The 26,973-nt window shown below is 33.8% G+C and overlaps 1 protein-coding gene across 1 annotated transcript in view; it reads left to right on the forward strand.

Moving 5' to 3' along the window:
• The window catches only part of NEGR1 (neuronal growth regulator 1), an 851,338-nt gene that overhangs the window by 328,202 nt on the left and 496,163 nt on the right, over positions 1–26,973 (forward strand). The window contains exon 2 of the mRNA XM_032361613.1: positions 20,720–20,952. Within this exon, the coding sequence (XP_032217504.1) occupies positions 20,720–20,952 (233 nt within the window). The remainder of the gene's footprint in view (positions 1–20,719; positions 20,953–26,973) is intronic.

The following is a 26,973-nucleotide window of genomic DNA, read 5'->3' on the forward strand; positions in this document are numbered from 1 at the left end:
AAGGTTATAGGAGAAATGGCTGGAAAGTAGATAGAGGTCATATTATAAAATATCTTTGATTCCTGGATAATGTCCTTGGACTTAATTCTGTGGTCAATTAAGAGTTATTTGATGGTATTAAGCAGAAAATTGCATAATCAAAGTAGAATTGGAGACCAATTAAATAAAAGTAAGTGGAATGGTGGTAAGGTGGTAAGGTTATTCTGTAAGTTCTCTGATGGCAGCAAGTTTTGTCTTGTTCACCGAGTACCCCTTGCATTTCGTAGAGTGAATTACTATCTTTTTTTTTTACATTTGTTGATTTGCCGGCCCTAAGTTTTTATTCATCTGGACATTTAGTCTATGTTAGACAACTTTACAATATCAGTGAGATGGATAGATATGTTGAATTGATTCCAAAACCCAAGTGACACTTTAATATGATTATTACTGAAGAGTCATTATTGAGAAATAGTTTGGTCACATACAAAAATAATGTTTTAGAAAGAACTTCAATGTCAATGCTTTATTCTTCTCAGCTGTAGAAACATAAACATTTTCTTGCTATACATTCTAACAATTTTATACTTACTGTTCACAAATCACTATATTGATTTGTATTTATCCATAAGAATACCAATTATATATCTATTTGGTTCAATTCATTTTTATATAAAGTGAACTAATTCTCTGCCCATGATTGGTTTGATGTAATTTTAGTGCTTATAAAGCTTGATTTTAGAGCTTCAGATTACCCAAGTAGAGCAAGTATATGATGATATCATGCTACCCTTGAATTTAATCATAGTATTGTTGACATTTAGTTTTCTGCTCTATAGACCAAATTTATAAATGATCCAGAGTGAACAAACTGAAGTTCACTGAAATATCCACTATGATATAGGCATGGCTTTCAGTTTGTCATTCCTTTTTTTCTCTATGGAATATTAATTCTGCAAAATTAATCTTGGACATGGTGTTTAGAGACAAATCAGCTTGGGGATACCTATGTATTATCTCTCTTGAAGAGTCTTCATGAAAATTAATATACTAAATCCTCTTAAGAATTCTTGCAATAAGAATTCCTTTATATGTATACAGGACTTTATTTCGAAGATATGTCTCTTAATATCCCAAGGAAATAGTTCCATGGAACCCACTTTGAAAAACACTGATCTTACTTACCTCACAGATAAGGCAACTTTGGGCGCAGAGACTAAGTCCAAAGTAACAGTCAGTTGGTAGTTAGCAGAATAAAAACTGGAGTCCAGGTCTTCAGATTCTATTTCCAAGCCCTTTATATACTAGGTTGTGTCACCAAGAATCCCACATGCTCTGCAGTTAGAATTTAGACCAAGTATACTTACATGACCATTAAAATTCACAGAAAGTAAAATAGGAATATTTCCTGCTGATGTGACTGAAATGACAAAAATTGAAATTGACAAAATAATTCACATTGTATAGATTTTAAAGTATCAGTGTTAAAAACATTGATTTTCATTTCTCACTTTAATAATAAATTTTTACTAATCAAGGGTCAGGTTACTTAGTTCTCATTATTTTTACCATATATGGAGAGAGTTCTCCTTCCCCCATTATACCTGCAGTTTTAGCAATAAATGTATTTCAGAGAGCAAAGTGAAAGATGAGAATTTAGTTTTTTAAGAGGATACTACTACACCATTATTTCTTGGATTGATGATGTGTTTTTTAATCCCCTTTAATGAACTTGAATATATTTGTGATTTATGTTATTAATTGTAATTCTAAAGGATGACTTATTCAATTAATAATTTATTTAATCAGTAATTGTTGAGCACTTGCTAGGTTATCAGACACAATGCTAGGCTCTGTGAATATATACTGGCAGTGAAAAAAATCCTTGTACCTAAGGTGTTGGTAATCAAGTGTACATTATTGGAGATATGTTTGGTATTGAAGCTGAGTTTATTGTTATTTATATTGGTAGGTTAGGAAAAGGAAGAATATTAGTATTCAAGAAGTGATCCCCTACCATGTAAAATAATTACTTTTCTAATGTCATTTGCTTCCCTGTTCGGTCACTAAATGTGTCATTAGGACCATGTAAGATCTGACCATGGTCTACTAAAAAATACTATTTATTTCCTGGACTCAATTACATAATTGTCTGTAACATTCTAGGATAAAAAAGGGTTGCTCAGTGGTATATGAGTAGACTTGTTTTGTAGTAGTCTGGAGAATATGGTAGAAAGGGCCTGGAATTTGGATTCAGTTGGATCTTGAGTTCAAAACCCAGCTCTAACTATTTCTAGTTTGTAGCTTTGGGCTATTCATTTCCTTATGAGTCATCTCATTTTCCTGTAAAATATAGCAACAAGAGGAATTTTATAAAGGGATTTTACATATTTGATTAGTGTCTAGTATGTCATTAAGGATGAAATGATGGTAATCATTATTTGATCATTTACAATGTATGGTTGACAGCTACGAGACTGCAATAGTTTTTATTAGGATAGATTGTATTATTGAACATTGGATGTTCAACACTGTTTATATGTCTTCTTGTATTTAAGATCTTGATTCCTCTAATATCCTTGTTGGAAGTCAGAAATCATGGATTATTGGAAATAATTAGAATTATTCCAACACTTCCTTCATCCTTAATTTGATGTTCATTTAATTCTGAAGTATTATCTATGTGAATTATCCTTATAATTGCTTAGGTCAGCACGATGTTTTAAACAGTCCTCTATTTTATTTAGGTTTATATCCAACTAAATTTAAAATATTGTCATTCAGATTTTTGAAGCCTGAATTTATGAACTGTGGTGTTCAGTCTTTCAAAAAATTGAGAGAGAAGTTGGATCCATGTCAATCAGTATATAATAAATCAGTTTATGTGAAAGTCCTTTCCCTTTAAGTAATTTCTCTTTCTCTTTGTCTTTGCTATCTAAATATAGGTGGCTATAAAGTAGCCATTTTTAATATTAGCAAGAAACAGGGACATACATGTTTTAAGATTATGAACAACCCTCCAGGAACGACTCTGTGGCTCAGTCTGTTAGGATCCAACTCTTGATTTCAGCTCCAGTCGTGTTCACAAGGTGGTGAGACTGAGCCCCAACAGAGAGTCTGCTTGGGATTCTTTTTCCCCCTCTCATGTCCCCCTCTCACACTATCTCTGTCTCCCTTTCAAATAAATAAATAAATAAATAAATAAATAAATAAATGTTAAAAAAATGTAAATAACCCTCCACACACACTAAATGAAAATGTAATGATGAGAAGAAAATAAACAATCTAAGCAGTTTTATTTTCTAAGGTTCTAAGTGAGTAATAAGGGTGTCAGATGCTGTCCTGAATTCATACATTTAAAATTATCCAAATAAGTTAAATGAAATAGAAATAGAGGATCTAGCAATTATATTACTGTGTGGACAAAAATATTGATTAGACTATAAAGAAACTTTAGTAGAAAAATTTTAGCTGAAAACAGACTTCGAATACAATTTTTAAAACAAAATTGTTGGCGATTAAATGATGCTCGCCAATTCAGCACTGACCAAATAGGGAATTTGTGATTTATAGTTTCAAAGGCTACACGTCAGAGATGTACAAGATGATCCATTTCGTCAGTTTTATTTCTAGTTAAAGCCTGTAGTATATAAGTAGTAAGCTAAGAAGGATACTCAGGGACATTAAATGCAATGAGATTTAAAAAACAGGAAGATTGAGAAAGCTACTATAAAAGGTTTATTTTTACATAGAGGTGCATGGGTGGCTCAGTGGGCTAAGCCTTTGCCTTCAGCTCGGGCCCTGATCTCAGAGTCCTGGGATCGAGTCCCACATCAGGCTCCCTGCTCACTAAAAAAAAAAAAAAAAAAAAAAAAAAAGTTTATTTTTACATAAATCTAGCTCTTATAAAAGAGTATGATTGAGCACTGATGAAACTGTAGTTTCTGTTGAAACTCATTCTCTCCAATAAGCCTCCTAAAACGCTTACTTCCTCACATCATCACCACTCCTCTCAAACTGCTCTCTATGAGATCACTGAGAAATTATCTAGTTGATGGCATGTTTTCAGTCCTTGTTTGACTCCTCTGTAGTGTTAGAGGACGCTTGGGAACGCCCCTTTTTGTTAACACTTTCCTTGGCTTTCATGTTAAAATATGGTTTTTTTTCCCTCCTTTCCTCAACATATGCAGGATATGCAGGATATCCCAATATCTGTCCTTCAGACTCTTTATTCATAATGTCCGAGAGGATGACCACACTTAATTCTACTATGAATGATTTCTGAACATGTCTTTTTCCTAATGACTGCATTTTAAAAAAAGATTTTACTTATTTATTTGAGAGAGAGAGTGAGAGAGAGCATGAGAGGGGAGAAGGTCAGAGGGAGACCATGGAGATGGGAGCCCGATGCGGGACTCAATCCCGGAAGCCAGGATCATGACCTGAGCAGAAGGCAGTCCCTTAACCACCTGAGCCACCCAGGTGCCCTAATGACTGCATTTATACTCCCTTGTTGACCACCTTCTGGTGATGCTACCCGTGAATTACTCAAATGCAATATATTAAAAAGAAAGTAATTATTATTTCTGCCCTTAAACCAAGTCCTCTTCCCAGTTTCCCTAGATTTAAGCAGTTCTTGTATTTTTGCAGATATCTATGTTCAAACAATTTAAAATAATGTCACCTATTCATTCTTATTTTATACTAAACTCCTCATCTCTTTAAAGATTAATAATTCCACCTTGACCATGACTCTCTCATCTATATGCTTTTGATTTTCTCTATTGACAAATCAGTCTAGTCTGTCATGAGTTCTGGCTAAGATAATAGCTTCAAACTGTATATTGTGCTTTTAAGAATTCTCATTTCAGCACAAGACTGCACAAGAAGACTTCATTATTCCTTCATTTACCCTCTCTCTAGGCTTTTTCTCTACCTACATTATCATACCACCTATCACAGTATATCTTCATGATCTGTTTACCTATGTTTCCTTACTATTCTGGGAATTCCTGGAATTTCTGGGACCATGTATGTCCAATTCAGTATTCCTAGTCAATAGTGCAATACTGAAAACAAATAAGAAGCTCAATAACTTCTTGGTGAAAGTAATAATTGTATGGATAGATGGACAAATGAATAAAGGAAGCATTTAAAGTACTGCCATTTTCTGATTCTCCTATCTTGGGAAAATTATTAATAGCTCTGGAGCTTGCATTTTTTCAGTATATCCAAGAGGTAGTAATATGTATTTCAGAAAGTCATTATGAAAATTATATAACATAGTATGTGTGAAATCACTTAGCTTATTATGCAGTTCATATGATATGCTTAAAAAAAAAAAAAAAAAGATCTTTCCAAACTTTTTCAAGAATAGCCCTTATCTACACTTAAACATCTTTACTGCCTATAGAAATTGTTCCAAAATCTGTAGGTTGGTATTTGAAGTCATCTGTCATTTACCTCCAGGTGAATTTTGGAAACTTACTCCCCACTTGTCTCTTATAGTCTTACTCAGTCAAACAGATTGCACGCCACCCTATAACCTCCCTCCCTGTTTTGTACTCTACTTGTGCTTCTGTTGTTCTCTTCTGTTGAGGACTGTTTTGTTGACAGCTCTGATCTGTCTCCTTTCTAACTCTGTAAATGATCCTTTTCTATAAAAAAACCATCTTGCATCCCGATCTTCTAGGTAGTTTCCCTAATTATTTTAATGCAGTGAGAGCAATCTGTATCTTCTTGAAGTTCTATAAACCGCTGAATCTATTGTGGTACTTCTATCCCATCTATCATGGTGTAAACATTTTGCATATACTCCATTCTTTATTGTAAACTCATTGAAAGCAAGGAAATACTCTTTTTATCTGTCTTTTAATTTTCTCATATACTTGCATAGACAGAATTTGTAAGAAAAATTTTTGAGGGAGTTGAAATGGGAATTGACTCAGGCTCTGCCTCAAAATAAAAATCTTGAAGTTATTTCCCAATATATTGAAGTTTCCCAATATATTGAAGTTATTTCCCAATAAGATTAGACAAAGAGAGGAAAGAGGGTGTATCTAAGACTCAACTTTTTTTCTGTATTTAAATACAAAGTGGAGTTTAATTAGTAAGACTATTGGTGATTTGCTTACTCTGTTGCCTGTGCATTAATAACTCATTTCACAAGGGTCACTGAGCATTTGTTAGGTAGTGGTGACTGTCAACCATCACTGAAGATGAAAGACAAATGTTTCCCATTGTTTGTAAGAAAATTTAGGAGTTGGCAAAATCAAAAGTATACTTTGTCAAAAATGGTTTCCTTTAATTATTGTTTCAGTATATGTTTCAAAGGAAAATTAATACATTCATTTACTTTGGATTTAATAAGATGCCATTTTAAAATATTTTAGGTCTCCATAAAGTACTATATTTATTTTATAAATCATCTTTTTTTTTTCCTTTTGTACTTGTACATGAAAAGTAAAGTATAGGTGCTGATTTGAAATCCTGGAAACATGCATATGATAAGCTGATGCTTTATAGAAAGCGAGGAGGAAATACGATGGCTTCTTTCAAAGGCTCATAATTAGAGACCAATTAGAGAGAGAGAAAAAGATGTGTGTGTATATACAGCCTGACATATATGAAGTCCCTTTGATTCAGAAGACAGTCTTAGATTAAGGAGCTCAGGAGACAAGCAAGCTGGGGAACAATAGCCCCGTGTGCTCAGTATTGATTGCAAAGACAATTGTGAAATATTGGTAACAGAATAAAAGCTGAGGAAAGTGTGGCTGTATTTCAAACACGATTTTTACAAGGCAGTGTGTGCTTTACTAACTTGCTGGGTTGCTTGAAAATAAGGCAGCGTGAAAGATAAGAAAAGTGGACACAGTATGCTCCGATTTTCATAAAAGATTTTGACAGCTTCTCATAAGAGATTAATGGCTAAGGTAGCCATAGAATCATGGAATAAAAGGTAAGGAGTTCCTTACATAAGAAACCAGTTCAAGAGTTAAACAGAGTCTTTGAGGATGAAAATATTTGAAATACAAAGAATTTCAAGTGTAGTAACCCTTAAAATGTTAAGGGGCACTTATTTAAGGGGCACTTATATAATTCTTATAAAGAATTATAAATTAATTATAATTCTAATTTTAAAAAGCACTCAATATTCATTCTCTTCTTTCTCTAATTTATTATTGCCATATATTTATTAGGTATAATTATGTTCCCCAAATACATATTATGTTAACTACAAATTATACTAAAAGCAATTACTATTATGTTCAGCAAGAAAATACAGATAAATTTAAGGGCAGTGAATGCCATGTTTTTTTGGCTAAGAAATGGAAGACTTACTGTCCCAAACTAAGAAGTCTGAACTAAATGATATAAACAGTAATAATATTTAACCAAGAATATGTTTGTAGATCATCAAATAAAAATTTAAAAACCTGTTTTGTATTTGTAAGAATAATAATTAAAAATACCATATCATTCTGCTCAAATAAAAACCAAGTGAGTAAGGCTTTCTCACGTTTAGACAAAATATTTGTTTATTTATTAAGTGCATTTTCTTTATGACTACTTCTCACCCACCTTTTATTTAACCTGGCCCCTGAGTTTTTCTCACCTGCTCCAGAAATTTAGGAAAGAAAACATTACCATATGAGTGACTTCAATTTTTTTTTTTTTTTTTTTTTGCTGAGACAAATAACATTTCCTCTTTCAGTACATGGAAGCTAGAATTTTTGTATTATCCTTATTTTTATAGCATAAGGCAGAAGCAATAAACACTGTAAACAGTGGGCATGCCCATTTGTTCCAAACGATATATTCTATTTTGAACCATAGAGGAAATCCAGAGATTTCTGTGTGTGTTTTGATTTAAGATAACCAAGAACAAAGGAATTAAAGTACAACAGGGGTAAGGTGAAAAGGTGAATGTCAGTGCTACCTCTTGTACTAAGCCCTGACCTTATTCCTTGACCTATTCCCACCCTGTTCTTATTTCTGGCAGTTTGATTTCTCCTCTTTTATGCACCATTCACACCGTATTTTATTTAGGGTTCTCATAGTATTCAAAACACACACACACTCACACACACACACACACATGCACATTTTTGTTGCTGTTGTTTAAAACACTATGTGATGGATACTGTACTCATTTTCTGGACCTCACAATGAATAAGTCAACCAGGGTCCTTTATAGTTTAGCAGAGTCAATAAATGGTTTAAACAAACAATTTTATAGTGTGGGTTAATAAAGCAAGATTGTTAATGTGCTGAGGGCAATGCAAACTTTAAGAGAGTTCCATTCAACATGTGCAAGGGCTGGACTAGAGATGTCGGGAGGAACTTCCCAAAGAAATAACATCTAAGGTTTGGTGTTAGGTCTTGTCACCTGGGACACTTCAGTTAATCGTCATCAAATAGCCCTTTCAAGTAGGTATTACTATCCTGATTTTAAAAAATCAAATGTGAAGGTTTAAAAAAAAAAATTGAATAGTGCCCAAATTTCTAAGGCTAGTAAGTGTCAGGAAGAATTGTGATTCAACCCCATGTGGTTCTAAATTTGGGGTACAATTATCCTTGAAGAAACCACAGAGCATTTCCCCAGATTCCAGGTCACCTGTTTTTAAAGAGTGGTATAGTGGTGGCTTTCTTCTTTGCTTTCTAAGTTTACTTTTTAGAGTGACTTGAGGAAGTAACGGCAAAATCACAAAATTCTGACCTTGAGAAATGATTTATTCATGGAGATAAGAAAATATGCAGCAATTCAGTGAGGAAAGGTCCAGCCAGAAATTCATGGCTGAAATTTCAGCTTTGCATAAGTCACAGTGGAATTTTACATCCCTTGGAGGCACTTGCTTTTCTGAGCCAGCTAGGCAGTGAGATATGACGGGTCCAGCTGTCCACTAGATGCTACTGCTGGATGGATTCTCAAGCAAGAAATACATTGATATTTGGGGGGGTTCTGGTACTTTCTTTAGTAAAGAGTTCAGATGAAATGAATATAAATTATATGTTGGTTACATATTCAAATTTTGTCATCATTTACTATTCTCATAAATATTCATTTTTATTTCTTATTTATTTTAGCCCCAAATGTCTTCTCTCTCTCTTTCTCTCTCTCTCCCTCATACACACGTGCACACACACACACACACACACACACACACACACTCTTCTTGAAGCACACATATATTTCTTAAAGCAGCAAAAGATTAAGAATAACAAAACAGGTGATCATAGAGAAAAAATAAGTATATTTAGATTTCTCAAAAGGAAAAGAAACCCAAGAGATTACCAACACAAAAAAATCAAGCTTATGGGATTTACCAAAATTAAGAAATTTTTATTAGTATTAAGAGACAGGATATTTTTAGTTTACTGATACATGCATGGGCAATTATAATACAGCCTGTCTTACCCGTTTTATTTTTAACATATTTCTAGCAATTTTAAACATAGAATTAACACAGAAGGAAAAGACTTTTTAAATCAACTATACTTGAAATGTAAATGTTCTTTATAAAGAATGTCTATGGGACACTACAATTGATGTGTAAACTAATATTCCAATAATTCTCACACAAATTCTGTTTCCCCTAACCCATTGTAGATAGAAGCTGGAGGTTAAAAAAAAGAAAAATTAGAGGCAAATAAGCCAACAGCGTTTTTTGTTTTTTGTTTTTTAAGGAGTTAAATAGCTTAACAGTTAAAAAAAAAAAAAAGAAAAAAAAAGGTATAAAATGTAACATTCCAGGTACCAGAAGTTTTGAACTGTAGTAAAAATATCCCTAGGGTTTATGATGATTTTCGTTTTTTCCAAATGAAAAATTTTATTAAAAAATTTTATGCAAGGGGAGATTTCATGCCTACACAAGAGTAGAAGCAAACACCCATCACCCAGCTTCAATGACTATCAAGATTTTACTGCATTTGCTTTATCTATTTTTTTCCTTTCACTTATTTTCTTAGCTGAAGCAGATTTGATTTAAAGCAAATCATAGACATTGTATCATTTTGTTCTTCTTTATTTCAACATACATCTGTTTAAAAAAGTGGACATATCATGTCATTATCACATCTAAAAAAATAAATAATAATTACTTGCTATTGTCTTTTATCTGGTTCATAACCAAATTTTTCTAGTTGGTTCACCAATGTCTTATTTACTTGGTTTATTGAATCAGGATCCAAACAAGGTCTATAAAAGGGATTTGGGTGTCATGTCACAAAAATTAAGTCTCAATTCCCAGTTTGCTTCCAACATATCTACAGAAAAATCTAATAGTTATATACTGAGAGCATTAGGAATTATAAAAGAATTAAATTACTCCAGTGGAGTTAGGAATTTGAGTAATATCACTATAACAGGACTCTTTCCATTCTTATAGTGTTATTTAAGAAAACAATTTCTCAGAATTGATTTTAGACCCTGTTTCATGTAAGCAAATAGTATGCCTACTTAAGCAAGAAAGTTTATTCATATATCTAAATAAAACCAAGTTATTAAGACATCCATTATTAACTATGCAAAGTAAAAAAGAAAAGTTTAAAAGTATGTATCAAAATGTGATAAATAATTTTATTAGTTATACACTGTTAACAATTATGAAAATAAATTCGTCCAGAATATTTTTTGCACTTAGAGTCTCACAGTCCCAAGAGCTTTTTATAGCCACTTTTTATATGTTTAGTTTTATTGTAGAGATGATAAGGTATCAATAAAATTTAAAAAAATTTAATTGGTTTAGGATAAAAATACATGGCAGAAGTAGTATGGAAATATGAGTTTGAGAATAAAAAGAAACAATATAGCATTTCTTTTAAATTAGAACTGTTTCATTTTTTTAGTGTATGATATTATTATCAGACCACTGTGTTATTTAGATTTCCTTGGATACATTTAAAAATGAGAAATAATGAGTTTATCATAAAATAGCCATATTTATAATAACCAGAAATTATAATTTTTTGCAAAAACATCAGATTATGTTAAACATTTTAGGTGGCAATTTAAAAAAGCAAAAAATGTTTACATAGGATAGAAAATCATTTTATGTACCATAAAAGCAAAAGGAAAACAGTTGGTAACCTTTTTTACATCTCGCTGAGTTTGGGAAGATCATTGTGCTCATATAATCTCCAAATAGAGATTCATATAGCCGTGTTCTAGAGTTATGAGGAAAGTTAACTCATAAAGCAGTGTAATAATTATAAAATATTTACAGTTATATTTTGTTTTATAACTTTATAAATCTATCTCCCATACACAGTCTTTGGATCTTATACCAAAACTGGAGTTCTTAGTACAAGTGGTACATTTTCTGTTTTGCAAATAAATAAGCCTTTAACAGAAGTTCAATTACTTGCCCAAAAACAATAGCTAGTAAACCAGGGGCTGGTTTCTAAACATTAGTGTTCAGTCTCAAAGTAATTAAAAAATATGTATATATAAAACGCTAAAGCTCTCTTTTTCTATACGTTCTGCTTATAAAATGGAGAAGTAAAAAGGAAAAAAAAAAGGTCTCTCTGGAAGTTCAAAGATGGTAAAATAGGAGAAGTACTTTAAAGTTTGATTCCTTTATCTGTAAAATTATTTCTGCTTTGACTACATAGTAAGTAATGTCTTGCTGTATCAAGTCCGGCTCTACAAATGCCACTTTTTCCCTTCTTCCTCTTACACCTCATATCACAGGGATTTTTTTTGTTGGTGGTGATGTTAGTAGTAGTTTGTTTTGTTTTTAGACAAAGCTACCTATAGGAAGGTAGTTAATAAAGCTTGCTCTTAATTACACTTACCACATAACTGTCTCCATCCTGAACACCTTAAACAAACTAATATGATCATCATAGCGATCTCATCAGATCAATAATTTTACTAACCCCCTTTTACAGGTGAGAAAATTGAAGTATATTAATTTGTTTGATGTTCCATAACTAGTACACAAGAAAACTGGTATTTGGGAACTCCAATATAAACTATAATAAATCACTACACTATGCTTCCTTTCAAAGATGAATAATTTGTCCATGTGATCAAGCAAAGACTTAAATTTCAAATACTTTTTAACATCTTTTGAGGAAATATAATCAGTTTAAATTTGTTTGCAGGAAGCAGATGGAAAAAAAAGTAACTACTTCTTTTTTCCCCTCTGGGGCACATTTCCTAATTTAAATTTTAAGGCATAGCTCATACTGAAATATGGTTTAGTCAATTTCCTCAAGAGAGGACAGATAAATATGGATTAATGGCTACTTTAGTTAATGATTGCAAGGCTGGCTTTAATTAATTGTGCTATGTAGCCATTCTTTATTCATAAAATAAAATTTGTGCTCAGAATACTTTTATTAGGAAAAGAAAATGCAAGAAGAAAAATCCAATAGTGACCAGCAAAATGTTTGAAGACCAACACAAGCAGATAGAAAGAGAGAAAAAAGAATAAATTTTATAAGTTTTTTGTTTGCTAAATTTGTGTATTCACTGATGTTGTAAAGAAGAGTGTACTTAATTAGTTTGACAAAGAGGTAAGTTTACCACTTTACTGTATATGCATTTGATACTTCTTATTTTATCATCTCTATTTATCTGCAAATAGAATATTTTCTAAATGACTTAAACAGAAAGGTCGTTGATGGAAGGGAGTAGAATTGCTGATACTGTTTTTGGTATAGAATTCCATTTTGTTTTTCCTCTTGTTTTGAGAATGAGGTGTCTCTACCTGGCTCCATCCCAAAGAGGATGTAATAGAGAGGTTTGCCAAGACCTTAGAGCTTTATCTCGGTCACTTCTCCAGGCCTGACTGCATTCTCCCTCTCCGATACTGCTATTTTAAACATCTCCTGTATGCATTTTGAATGTAGTATTCATTCCTTTTTATAGCTCCTGAGGTGAAAGTCCAACTTCTCCAGGAAGCAGCTGCTGGGTAGACAGTACTGCAGACAAATTCTCCCCACAGCGGTTCAGAGCACCTGCCAGTTAGCAGAAAATTTGAAGTCCTTCCAGATCCAAATAGCTCACATTCAAGTCCATGTGGGAGAAAGCAAGCTGGTTTAGCTGAACTCAAAAACTAGAAAAGTAGAAAAGACAAAGAAATTTACAATTTGAGTCATGATTAAACCAAATTTGAGCAAAGCTAGTCCTAAACGAACTTTTCGGATATGTAGCCCATCTTCCTGTTTATATTCTCTGCGTCATTCATCAAGCCTGCCTTCCTGTGTGCCTGGGTGGCTCAGTCGTTAAGCATCTGCCTTTGGCTCAGGTCCTGATCCCGAGGCCCTGGGATGGAGTCCCACATTGGGCTCCCTGCTCAGTGGGGAGTCTGCTTCTCCCTCTACCACTCCCCCTGCGCGCTCTTGCTCTCTCTTTCTCTCTGACACACACACACACACACACAAATAAATAAATATATATATATATTTTTAAATCCTGTATTCGTGTATTCACCATTCTTCATGCAGGGATAGTTAAGACTTACCTACCTCTCAAAATGCTTTTGTTAGTTTTAGATGAGATCATATAATAATACATTGTCTATTCCTCTTAACCCATAGTCGTCATTCAGCAAGTGGGATTTATTATTATTACCAAAAGATGATAATTAGACCTCAGTAAGGACTTCCCTATATTCTTTAGTTATAATGTATAAGCTCTTTTTCACTCTATCCATATTTATTTTATGTGTTGAGTGATTTACAAATAATGTCCTGAAGAACTCTAAATTTAAACATTTCTTACCATTGACCCCTGAAAACACAGACATATATGCTTACATGGAAGCCTGACTTAAATGAGTCAACGGAAAGAATAAGATAAAGTGGTATTATAGAAAAACATGGTCTAATTATAAATTAAAATAATTGATGTTAATGTTTAGAATTTACTGATTAATCCAAAACCAAATGTTAAAGATTTTGTAGGCATTGAAAATGTTGGATTATAAAAGTGTCTTTATGTGTTTTTAAATTATTTAATCTAAGTAATCTAAATAGTGCATTAAAATAACACTAAAAAGTAAGAGTTTACCCTCTTGCTTGATCATACTAAAGTTCCCATCTTTTAGGAGTTAGGTTTGGTTTTATATAAAACTCGAAAAGTATTATTTTCAGGTTTTCCCCCTCTGATTTACAATATTAAAATATGTAAATAGTTTGAAAATTTGGTCTTATAATTAGAGAGTTGCTGATAAATTCCAATGTCATCCAAGATATTTTTAATATAGCTGTACTATTAAAAAGAAGTGCTAGAATGAAATACAAAGGAAAGAAATTTATTTCTCTTGTAAAATAAGAAATCAATGTTATTTGGTATTTTGTTTTTGTTTTTCGCTACTATAGGTAAAATATGCCCAACATGACATTATTTCCATTCTAAAAATAAATGTACATGTGATATTATTATTGGTAGATAATATTAACTAGGTAATAATTGCCTGGAGATTTAATGCAATTACTTCATAATAAAATTATTTCCATGCATTACAAATTTCAATAAGCAAGTCATCTGTAAGTTACTTACCCTCTCTATACCTCACTTTCCCCTTTGCAAAATGGGCATTATGATAGCACCTGACAGTAGCTATTTTAAAAGTTCTTTTTGAGGAAATGTACACAATGGGCTTACAATAGTATATGGCCGAAGTAATATTAGTAAGTTATTTTAGCTAACATGGAACACTACCAAACCATTACCTGCAGAACTGCATTTTCACTTACATATCTCTTAAAAATATTTAGAAGTATAATTCTCATCATCTATAGGGATGAGTAATTCACAACATAACTGAAACTCATTGGACAAATTGCTGAGTTTGTGGATTTCCCTTGACAAAATTTCACATGCCCTGCACATGCCAAAATAGAAAGATCATAAGATTTGTTTCTGCCCCAGAGCAGTTTCTACTATAGTAGTAGTAAAGGAGCTCTGGAATTCATAAATCACACTACTGTTATATGGAATATTATTATCTAGCAAACATCATATAATATAATTTACATGTTATACACATATGTGTGTACCTATATGTCTCTTCATATCCATATCTGTGACATCATACGTAGAGAATAACTACCATCAAAGACATTAAGAAGGGAGAGCCTTACAAACAAGGCAAGTAGGAGAGGGGAATGCTCTCATCTGTTTAATCTCTGCTTTACTTCCCTTACTTGATTTTGGCCAGGAAGCCAGGATATCAAAACTCTTTGTGTGAGGAATTAGCATGGTGATTGTATGGGGTTGTGAATTTTTTGTTTTTCTCTTTATGCTTTTGAAAGCCTTCCTGTCAAATTTAGAACTTTGTGATACAATGAAAAGACAGCTGTGAAGGTAGCTGGCCAGCTTCTTCACAGGAATATCATTTTCACATGGTTTAGCTTTGAATCCAAGGGAAATAGCACTTTTCTCTTTTATTAATTAGTACCTTTAAAAGGAGCTTTCATTAATCAACGTGTCTTATGAAAAGCTGGTCTCTTTCCATAGAGCTGAATAAATCCTGCTGTGTGGAGTACTGGTAATGGTACTAAGGCTTATGTTTTTGGAATGTGTTACAGAGAATTAGAGATATGAAAGAAAAAAAAAATCAATCCTCAGCAGCCATAGGCCTTTTTTCTTAATAGAGCTTTTAAAAATATTAAATAGCCCCAAATATGCTAATTTCCATCACATTTTCTGATATCCACCTTTCAGATTTAATCATCACAGGAAGTATTATGACAGAGTCTGTTAGAATTGTTCCAACATCATTTTGATCAACTTGAGGTTCACCAAATGGGACTTTATACCACCCAGATCAGGACCTGCCTAATAGTGTAGAGTAGTGTCATTTATAAAGGAACTCCTCGAAAGAGTTGAAAAACATCAATGCCGTTCTTATTAGAAAAGCACTAACTATCTTAAGCCCGGGTTTATATAATTAACAACCCTGAAACAAAATTAAGTATTCAGGTTATTTTTTGTAGATTTTTCAGCAACCAGATGTTTAGAACTATGATTACAAAACATCCAGATGATTGACTCAAAATTTAAGTATTTGTCATGATATTTGGCATGGTGTTAGCACAGCTTCTGGGGAAAAATGTATTTTTGGAACTGTTTCACTCATCTCCCAATGAAGTAGGTAGTCTAGCAGATTTTTTAAGTGGAAAAGAAAAAAAAAAAACTTTCAGGAAAAGCCATGCTATACTCAATTGAAGGATATATTCATTATTAAACATTTTTTATTCAGATTATTTCATTATCTGTACCTCAGAGGGATCCTAAGATCACTAACTGTTAAAATTTTCCATTTTGGAGTCCAGAGAGGAAAAAGATCCAAGTCTGTGACCCAAGAATTATTGCTTCATCCTGCCCCATTAATGATCTGTCTTTACCTCACCAACCTCTCCCTCACTCATTAATTCTTCCATCCTGTAGTGGGACAGTCCCTCACCCTGGCTGCTGTATGACTCTAGGAATTTGTAACATAGTCTGTCAGCATGGTTGAATGCAGACCAACTGGCCTCATTCAAGATATAAACCTTCAGTACCTTTGTTTCTCCATTATTAAAATGAAGATAATGGTATCTGGCTTTTATATGGTTAGGTGAAGATTAAATAGGATAATAATTGTAAGTGCCTAACAAAGTGTCTAGCACATACAAAGCAGAATTTTCAATGAGTTAAAGTGGTTCCTGAAGTATAGAGTCAAATGTAATTCTTTCTTATTTCAAGTAGTTCTGAGCCCAGCTCCCATCTGTCTCTTACCTACCACTTTGCTCTCTTCACAGAGCATGGTTCCCCGCCCACTATCTCAGATTGCTTAGTGCATCTTCTGTATCATAGATCAGTCACTGTTTGTAGGCCATATATATACATTTAATTATATGTTATCATACATTAATGTGGGCATGACTTTGCTTTCCCAACTAGGTTGTACTTTGGAAATTTTTATTTACTTTACCATATTGTTTCTTCTTCTAAAACTATCTTAATTTTTGCCTTCATTCATCCATTCAGCAAATATTTATATTTATTTTCAATTATTTGTGGGCCCTTGGAATACACAGAAATAACCAAACAGACAAAGGTCCCGAATGTTACTTCTAGCAAGGAGAGGCAGAAAATAACCCAGCAACTAAACAGATAATGCATTTCATAGGAGTGTAGCAGTGTTATTATTTTTGCTATTTAATATATTAGAAACTTCAGTGAAGACCTAAGGAAGATAGTGATTAAGTTATGCAGCTCTCTGGAGAAAGAGAGGTCCAGGCAGAAGAAAGAGGAAATGCAAACTTCCTAGGGCAAGAGCATGTGCCCCTTTGTTGGAAACAAAACTAGAGGACCGTAGTCTAGAACAGAATCAACTGGAAAAGAGTAGCAGCTGGTAGGGTCAGAAAGGCATCAAAGGAAGATTGCATAAGATCTTTGACCACTCTCCGGATTAAATTTTTTCTTATGAGTGAAATAAGAAATGAAGTAGGAAGCCATGTTGATGTTCTGACTTAAACTCTAAAAAGTTTATTCTATTTATTGTAGAGAGAATAAACTACACTACAGATGTCAAGGGCAGAAACCCGAAACTCTGAGGCAATTGCAATAATCCAATTATAATAATAATTTAATTATTATATTTTCACTTCCTATTCTGCATGATGGCCATTCATGAATATACTTTATCATCCTAAATTATGAATTTTGTATGGGCCAGGATACCACCATATTTATATTTTTAGACATTAGAATTCTTAAACCCAGAAAAATGTTTTTTGGTGCCTGAAAAGTGCAAAACTAAATTATTACCACTTCTCATACTTCTTTTACCCCTCCCTACCACCTACACTTTGCCATACCCTGAATATCTTCCTTCCTTCTAGAATTCCTTCTTAATACATTATATACATGTCAGACAGTATCTCTTTCTATTGTAAAGAAAAAAAAAACCCACAAAACTAGGGTAGATATGAAGAACAAAGAGGAGGTAGAAAGGTAGAAGATGTAGTTTTTACAATTAAGGAAACTTATGTGCGTATTTGACCTATTTCATATATTTGATATAGTCATGTCGTAGTTCACCTTAAAACTCTATGTCTCTATATAAGCATCTTGTGATTTCATAAAATAGAAGCCATTCCTAGATCTTGCTGTTCCCAATTTGTAAAATTCCATTATGGTAATTTGAGTTATTTAAATTGTAATCCTATAGTGTCATTTGAGAATACTGCTATAGAAATCCGAAGAAGTCATACAAAATTTTTTTGTTTTTGTTTTTTAGTTGAGTCTCATTCAAGGGTCTTCTAAATGTATGTCTTGAAAAGCTTTGGATCAGGACCAATAACAATTGTGAAATATAGTTATCCAACCAAGGAGACATAAAAAAGCTCCCTTTTCATTTTTCACAGGGAAGAAGTTAAATTCTGCTCTTCCCTGATGATCCCTAATATACCAGAACAGGAATAGTGCTTACACTAAGACCAGGAGTTATAACCCAGATTTGGTCTATGAAAGCTCCAGTATCTAAAGGCTAGTTAATCTCTGTGCTCTTCCTGATACCTCCCCAAATAAAGATAAAGCTGTTCCTGCCTCAAGGGAAAGGAAAATACCCAGCAGAGTGCTCTAAATCAAACTTTCATGGTAGAACATGCATTAATAATTAATTTTCTGCTTCCTTTAGAATTGGACAGGTTAAACAGTTGGTCACATTTAGTAAATAAGAAATTACTTGCAGTAATTTCTGCAACATTCTGATCATCTTTCCATTTCTGAAACCTATTTTAGAAGTCTTTGATCTACATTACGGAGGCAAGGACACTGAATATAGAAATATAAGACTTGATTATGAATTCCACTTTGTCACCCACTAATAGTGTGGCTTGGGCAAGTTATTTAACCTAAACATTCCATTTATTTTCTAGTGATGAATTGGGCATAACAATCCATACCCCAGAGGGTTGTAAATGAGCATCAGATAGGATAATGTGTGAAGGCCATGAATGCAGAGGTCACACAGAAACACTTGATGAACCCATGTATTACATACAAGCATTGTAATGACCACAGTCCTAATAATGATAATTCAGTGTTCTATCCTATAGCAGTAGACACGTGATCTTGTGAAATGGGAAATATGTCCCCTCTATCTTCTTTCTGCATATCATTAGGAATGACAATATACCAGAATTGTTTAATTATGTCATTAAAGTGGGTTTTATTTTCTTCATTAATTACATAAGGAAAAGCTTTTCAATTAACAACGACCTTTATGACTTTACTAGTTTGGATTCTGTAGATGGCAAAGCTGACTGCAAATTAGATTCTGCAGTGTACCTTGTTCCTTATTTTTTCACCCACTGATTAGTTTTATACAGTTGGCAGCAGACTACCCTGTTGCATTCAGCTTGCAATTTTGTAGCAATCTCAAACACTGTGTTCAATCCCCCAAGGTGTTCTGTAGAAATGCTGTCAAACTATTTCGATGTATGTGTATTTTCATTCTGTAGCTGTGCTTTGTACTCATTTAAGAAAACCAGTCTTTAATTTGTATCAGAACGTTTCCAAGATGAAACCTAGAATTCCAGGCTTCAGCAAAATCACTGACATATGACCACAGCAGCCTTCTGTTCTAAATCATGATGTCTGACTTCTATTAGGTACAAAGCTATATTTTTGAATCTTGTTATAAAATACAACTTTGAATAAATGGCTTCAGAATTGACCTTAAAGTCTACTAATTGTCATCACCCTTTCTATGATCATCTGGCTTTAGTTTCCCTTTCCAGTTTCATCTCTCACCCCTCCCACGCTGTACTCCATGCTTGTTTGTCTTTGAAGTGTGTGGCTTTCTCTCTCACACTTTTCTCTGGTGTTACCCACATATGGCACCTCTGTCTAAATGTCATGTCTCCCACTCCTTGCCTCTTTATTCAAGGCATTTTCTATTCCATAAAGCCTATTCTATACCCCTAGTATCCCTTCTGAGTCAGTTAGTTCTTTTTTGTAACTTGTGCCTGATTGAATCAAATAATTCTTTGTCTAGCATTGATTGGTTGCCTGATTGTCTTCCTTACTAGACTTAAAGTTTTGGAGAGCGAGGGCAATACCATTTTTAAATCCATAAATAGTAGAAGCCTCATAAATGTTTGTTGAATAAATGAATGCTTCCTGGAAAGACTGTTGGTCGGCTTATTGGGAAGACAGCAAGTATTTGCTACTAATGTCTTGTCTCCTTCACTTACAACAGCAATCTTATCAGTGAAATGCAGTTTATAGTTTCAGTGTACAGGCTTACCACTCTTTAAATGCATAATAAACATGATATGGTACTATTCTATGCTTTCTATTTAGTATCTAGTATATTATATTAGAATTGGATTTGGTTAAAACAGTCTAACTCGTGGATTTTTTCTACTTCTTATAATTTCAAAGAAAAAATGTTTTAATATTGAAATTATTATTTTAAGGAATTTAACTTTATTTAAATTTACTTGTCATCCAGACAGAGTGAAAAAGGATTTTGACTGGCTCCAAGTTAAAACACACACACACACACATTTAAAACAAAACAAAAACTGTATGCAGGCATTGCTTCACATTTGCATTGGGAATGGAAGATGTACCAGTGTGCTCAAATGTTCATATTTTCTGCATTTATGTCTGATGTTTGTATTTGATACAGTGCTATAATTCAACATATGGAAATGCACTCAGAACAAAGCTAATGTTGTCTTTCATTTTCATTTTGATTAATAGTGTTCTGTCTCTGGTAATTTGTAGGTGTTATTTGGAAGATGGAGCTTCAAAGGGTGCCTGGCTGAACCGGTCAAGTATTATTTTTGCGGGAGGTGATAAGTGGTCTGTGGATCCTCGAGTTTCAATTTCTACATTGAATAAAAGGGACTACAGCCTCCAGATACAGAATGTAGATGTGACAGACGATGGCCCATACACGTGTTCTGTTCAGACTCAACATACACCGAGGACAATGCAGGTGCATCTAACTGTGCAAGGTATGCATTTCTGTAATTGCTATATTGCGAAGGACTATATTTAACAAGGTTCAGTATTTAGGTATCAGAGTGACTCAGAAGTAACTGACAATGTTGAAAGATACATAGTCACTGTCTTCAGGGATTTATGTTCCTAGATTCCATTAAGTGTAATGGCTATTATAAACATATAAGTCCCCACTTACCAAGATCAAAAATTATCCATTAACACCACATTATGATTTTCTTGTGTATTCTTCACTTAGTATATTCCTGTGAGTCGGCCATTCAATACATCTTTGAGAACCCATGATTGATATATTAAAATTAATGTTTGATAACCCATGATGGATGCATGAAAATATTAGAACTTTTTGAAATATCTGTAGTATAACTCTTTAAAAGTAATCCTCCAGACTTCCAGCACTCTGTCTCAATTCAAATTCTGCTTACTTTGATTGAAGTCACAATGGAAAGAAACAGCCTTCTAGAATTACTTTTTTTAAATATAGAGTAATTGGAAAAATATGGTACACAATGGATTATACTTTGATTTACTTTCAGTAGATCATAAATCATTCTAGCTAATTTACAATCTCCAAATACACACAAAATCATCAAGTTACTTTATTTTTCACGCATACTAAAATGGAAGAGTGTATATATCCCCATAATGCAATTACAATGCTAGTTGAATAGAAAATGCATATTCTTGCCCTTTTATTATTTCCTTGTGCTTTATAGATTAATGATGTGTTGTTTCCATAAAAATATTGTGCTGTGGATCTGAAGATGACACTGCAACATTTCTAAGTAAAATTAATGACAAATTATGTGATAATGTGGTACCAGTGAGTGCATGTTTTATTCCTAAGAAGAAAGCTGAGGGAGCAAGTTAGTTGTATTATCTCTGAGTTTGCCCTTCAAAAATTGAACTCGAAGTATTAATTTAGGTACATGGCTTACATCTGGAATTTCATTAACTTACACCTTTATTTCCTTATATAAAGGTAAGCCCGAAGTCAAATACAGCTTCAGTTAGTAGTAAATATTTTAACTTCATGATAAAATTTAAATGTATTAATTAAGTAATGAACTTTAAGGAGAAAAGTGCAAGGTAAACAATAAGTCTGGAAATTTCCCCAATGGTTTTTCTTATTACAGATCATTGCACACTGTGGTGATGTTCTTTATTTAAAGTCATATGAGGATATAATAAAGTTTTCACCGAAGCCTGTCTTCATTCAGAGATTATCCAGAGATTCTAGGGGTCAGGAGTTAGTCCACCTTCAGAAACTGGCATGGAATTACAAGTTAAAAACACATTTCTTCAGTTATGCAAGCCTAATCTTGTTTTCTTGTTTAGTTCTGTGCCCTTTGACTTGAGTTTCTAGCTCAAAGACTACAAAAGATTTTTATTGCACCAGAAAAAAAGTACACTTGAATAATAATTATATTTGAGTCACTGGAGACATAGACATTTTGCTTCTTATAGGTTTAAATGATGTCTTTCTGGATGCTAAACATACCCCTCTTTCCTTTTTCCCATTCTGTCTTGTTCCATAGTAGGCTTATATTTTTAAACCAGACTATGGATATATGAGCCCTGCCCAGGCACATGTTTGCTTTTTATAGGATGTCTTTATAACTTTATACTATGTAGATGGTTTAACACTATACAGATTTTTCAAACTGTTACATGCCTTACTATGCCATTCCTTTTTGTTGGCCATTTGGTGATGGTGAACTTTTGAACTCCATTTTAGGAAGTGTGTTGTAGGAATGCATTTATTGTATGTTTTATTAGTATAATATGTTGTTGTTCTAGAAAAAAAAAATATTTGTGTTACTGTTTTGAAAGTTTGGGTTTGTGTTTGGGTCAAATTAAAAGCTAATAATTTTACAGTATTTATGAACATAATTACTCATTAGAAGTTGATTGACATGTGGGCAGTTTTCCAATTACATTAATAAAGTTCAGGGAATAAATTAATAGGCTTGTCAGTCAATTCAAGAACTAAATAAATGTCACAAAAAGTCAACCCCACTTGAGCTACATTTCCTCTTGATGAATGAAAATAAGCTGATGTGCACATCTCTTCAGTCTTTGTATTTCCTAGGTTGTCTGATACTCCGGTATATCTCAATAGTTTTGAAGTGTATGCTCTTTGCCTAACAATTTGTCAAGTCTTTATTCACCAAGATAAAGAAACTTAGCAACTGAGAGAAGACTGTATTAATCACTGATGTCAAACACACACATTGGTAGTAAAAACAAAGCTCATCTTTAATTGTTGCAACTATGTGCTCAAAGAAGATATTTTTTTTTTAAAAAAATCATTTGAGAAAGGGGATAATAGAAGGGATATCTTGCCAACACAGACATTGTGCATGGGGAATTTGTCTGTACTCTTGATTTCTTAGATTTATTAAGACCAATGAAGGGGACAATGGGGGAGAAAAAATATTGGAGTAGGAGTTGGAAAACCTGGATTCCAGTCCTGAATTTTCTCTCTTGAATGGATAATTACAAAGAAAACTCTAGTTTTCTCAACTGAAAGAGGAGGACTCAGGCCAGAAGATCTTACATGTCATTGAAAACCAAAAAGATGACCAAAACAAAACAGAAAAAACCCAACCAACCAAACAAACAAAACAAAAACACACAAATGAATAAACAACCAGGGATGATTTGCAAGGGAAAAATGTTATTTAGTTTAAAAAATGAAAAAAGTATTCCATAACATATGTGTAACACTTGCAACAAACACAGTGCAGGCTAAGTTTTACGTAGCTGAACCTTTGAGTATATATGCTGCAAGTATGTTCTATTTATCTCCATGTTTTGCTTTCACCAACTTAGCTGAATAGTGTATGTACTTACAAAATGTGAAGAATGTTGTGAATTGGAGTTTTACTTCAAGGGTTTAGAAAGAAACTCAATAAGAAAATTACCTTTTCATTTCCTGTATATAGTATACCTAAATATCCAGTGTTTTACATCATGTGGTACAGCATTTACTAAGAGTAGCATTTCTTGTTCATGAGTATAAGAATGTACATGACTAGAGGAGTTGCTATGAAGCCAAAGGTCCCTATTACAATCCTGTAATGACAAGGATCATATAATGTAAATGCTGCACATCTGAGTATATTATAGAGATGGCTTCTACTTTGAGTCCACGTCTGAAGTCTAAAGGTTGTGTATGACACAAGGTAGACACATTCATAGATACTGTACATTAAACACATATACAGACAATAGCCCCTGACAATACCTTGATTATAGCCTTGTGAGACTATGGATAGAAGATCCATTAAGATGTACCTGGGAAGAAACTGAGATAATAAATGTATGTTGTTTTAAGCCTTCCACACTCGTGTGTGCACACTCTCACACACATCATATATGTGTGAAATGTTTATCCCTCAACTTGTGCCCTTTCAGGGAGATATATAGTAGGTTTTCTCTAGACAGAATAGAACATTTGACTAGCACATATCTCTATGTCCAAAATAACTCCTCAAGGGTATTTAACTTCCCCAGGGTGTTCTGTTTTCCTCAGGATATCTGGCTTACCTGGGATGTCTGATAGATGAGGTGGCACACTTCCCTTTCCAGGGATGGGTTTGCTTTTCTAGCTGCTGGGAGTGTTTTCAGCAGACAGCAGCACTGAGTCATCAGATCTTTCCAGAATCATGTCCACTGTAGAGAGCCACTTTATCCAAAGTCAGACTTTTCCTAAAGCAACCAATATCTGATGACTGATTGAAAGGTTCCTCCCTTTCAGCCCAAAGTAAGATAACTCAGATGAGCCATTTTGGCTCCAGAACAGTGGAAGCTGTTGAGCAGCTCTACAGCTGAGCTTGCTCTGTTCAATCCTATTTCATTTCTCTTCCTTCTCCGGGGATTTATCATAGGGGTATTTCCTAATAACTATCCTGCACTGTAAATGACTCATTTTAAGTGCCTTCTTCCCAAAGATCCCAGACGATGACAGTGTCAGCCCCTTGTCTCTGGCTTAGTGATTGTTTGGAGAAAGCATTTATAGAATGGAAAGACAACACATTCAAACACCATTTATTATTAACATTCTGTTTTACATTGGGAAGGATTTAAAGAGGCTTATAAAGAAGTAGTTAGTACCCCAAGATAAATAGAGGAAGTTGGACGCAAAAGATAAGGTAAGCAGAGCAGGATGCAGTCAGTGGTGAGGTTAGAACATAAAAGGTATGTCATGATTTCTAAGTCATTTTAGAGCTCAGTAAAAATTTGGTTCCAAGGAGCACCTGGGTGGCTCGGTTGTTAAATGTCTACCTTCAGCTCAGGTCATGATCCCAGGTTCCTGGGTTGGGGACCCGCGTAGGGCTCCCTGCCTGGCAAGAAGCCTGCTTCTCCCTCTCCTACTCCCCCTGCTTGTATTCCCTCTCTCGCTGTGTCTGTCTCTCTGTCAAATAAATAAAATCTTTTAAAAAAAAATTAGTTCTAAGATTTGTAGCAGCCAATACATAGAGAGAAACAGGATTAGGTATTCATTCCATGATCCACACAGTTAATTAACACTTACATGTCTTAGTCTCCTGATCCTGTTACTCAGAGTGGAGCAACGTTTCCACTGTGAATCAGCCCAGGGAACCACTGTGAGGTGTGAGGAACATCTCCACAGTAACTGTACAGTACTCACATCACTCGTTCAGAGAATTGTTCCTTATAACACCTCTCAATATAACCTGAAGTGCAGGGAAGTCAAGAAAAAATTAAAAATCTGAAAGTAAATTCAGTGAGATGCCAGTTCAATAACACGACGCTCGCTTTTTGATTACTACCTTAATCTGTAAGTAAATTTTAGGACCTAGCCTTTCTGAGCCAAACCTCCACAAATATTATTTCTCTCAGTGAGTCTTTGAATAGGACTTCAGATACAGATATTTTAAAATTAGACTTGCCAATGAGTATCTGGAGAGCAATTATTCCATGTGGCCACAAGAATAGAGCTGTATTCTTTAAAAACCAGTGCATCTTAATATAATGTTAGCATTCTTTTTATGAATATTAAAGCCTCAACAAGGTACATAGGGGAAGAGAAAGACACCACACTTCTGCTCCAAGTTGACCTGATGGGCAATAACATGCCCGTAGACCTGCCTTCCTTGAAAGACCTGAAGGAGAAAAAAGCTACAATGGTCAAAAAAGCAAGTCAAAATACCACATATATTAGAAAATTCAAGTTGGTGTTCCGCAACAGTAAACATTTCAAAATTTTCAAAAAGCTACAAAATGAAACCAAAGAAAAATTAGCAGCACTAGGAAAAGTTTTATAAAACACACACATGTCAATGATCATTGCTTGAATGCAGTGATGGCTCAGAACAAGGCCCTCAGACTGGCTCCTACTCTGTTTTATTTAAGCTCTTGTTGGGGAGATTAAGATTACACATAGGAACCCCACTTTGGACATGCTGTCAAATACAAAGAAGTCACAAAGATCCAAAATATAAACCCTAAATATTTTTAGCATAGAAAAAAAGAATAAACCACCTGAATTAAAAATGGTCCTTGATAGTGATGTTTCATTATACCATCTGAAGTACCTTTAGCTTTTGGGAATGTAACTCTATAGTATACTTCTAAGATAAAAATATACTTCTAATAGTATACTTATAAGATAAAATCTTTTTAAATTAAAAAATTAAATATAATTAGCATACAACATTATGTTATTTTCAGGTGCACAATATATAATGAGTCAGTATTTGAGTATACTGTGAAATGATAACCACAATAAGTCTAGTAAACATCCATCACCACAGTTACACATTTTTTATGATGATGTGAACTTTTAAAATCTATTCTCTTAGCAACTTTCAAATATGCAATACAATATTTTTTTTTAAAGATTTTATTTATTTACTTGACAGAGAGAGATCACAAGTAGGCAGAGAGGCAGACAGAGAGAGAGAGAGGAGGAAGCAGGCTCCCTGCCGAGCAGAGAGCCCGATGCGGGACTCGATCCCAGGACCCTGAGACCATGACCTGAGCCG

Source organism: Mustela erminea, chromosome 10, assembly GCF_009829155.1.
Source record: "Mustela erminea isolate mMusErm1 chromosome 10, mMusErm1.Pri, whole genome shotgun sequence".
NCBI lineage: Eukaryota > Metazoa > Chordata > Mammalia > Carnivora > Mustelidae > Mustela > Mustela erminea.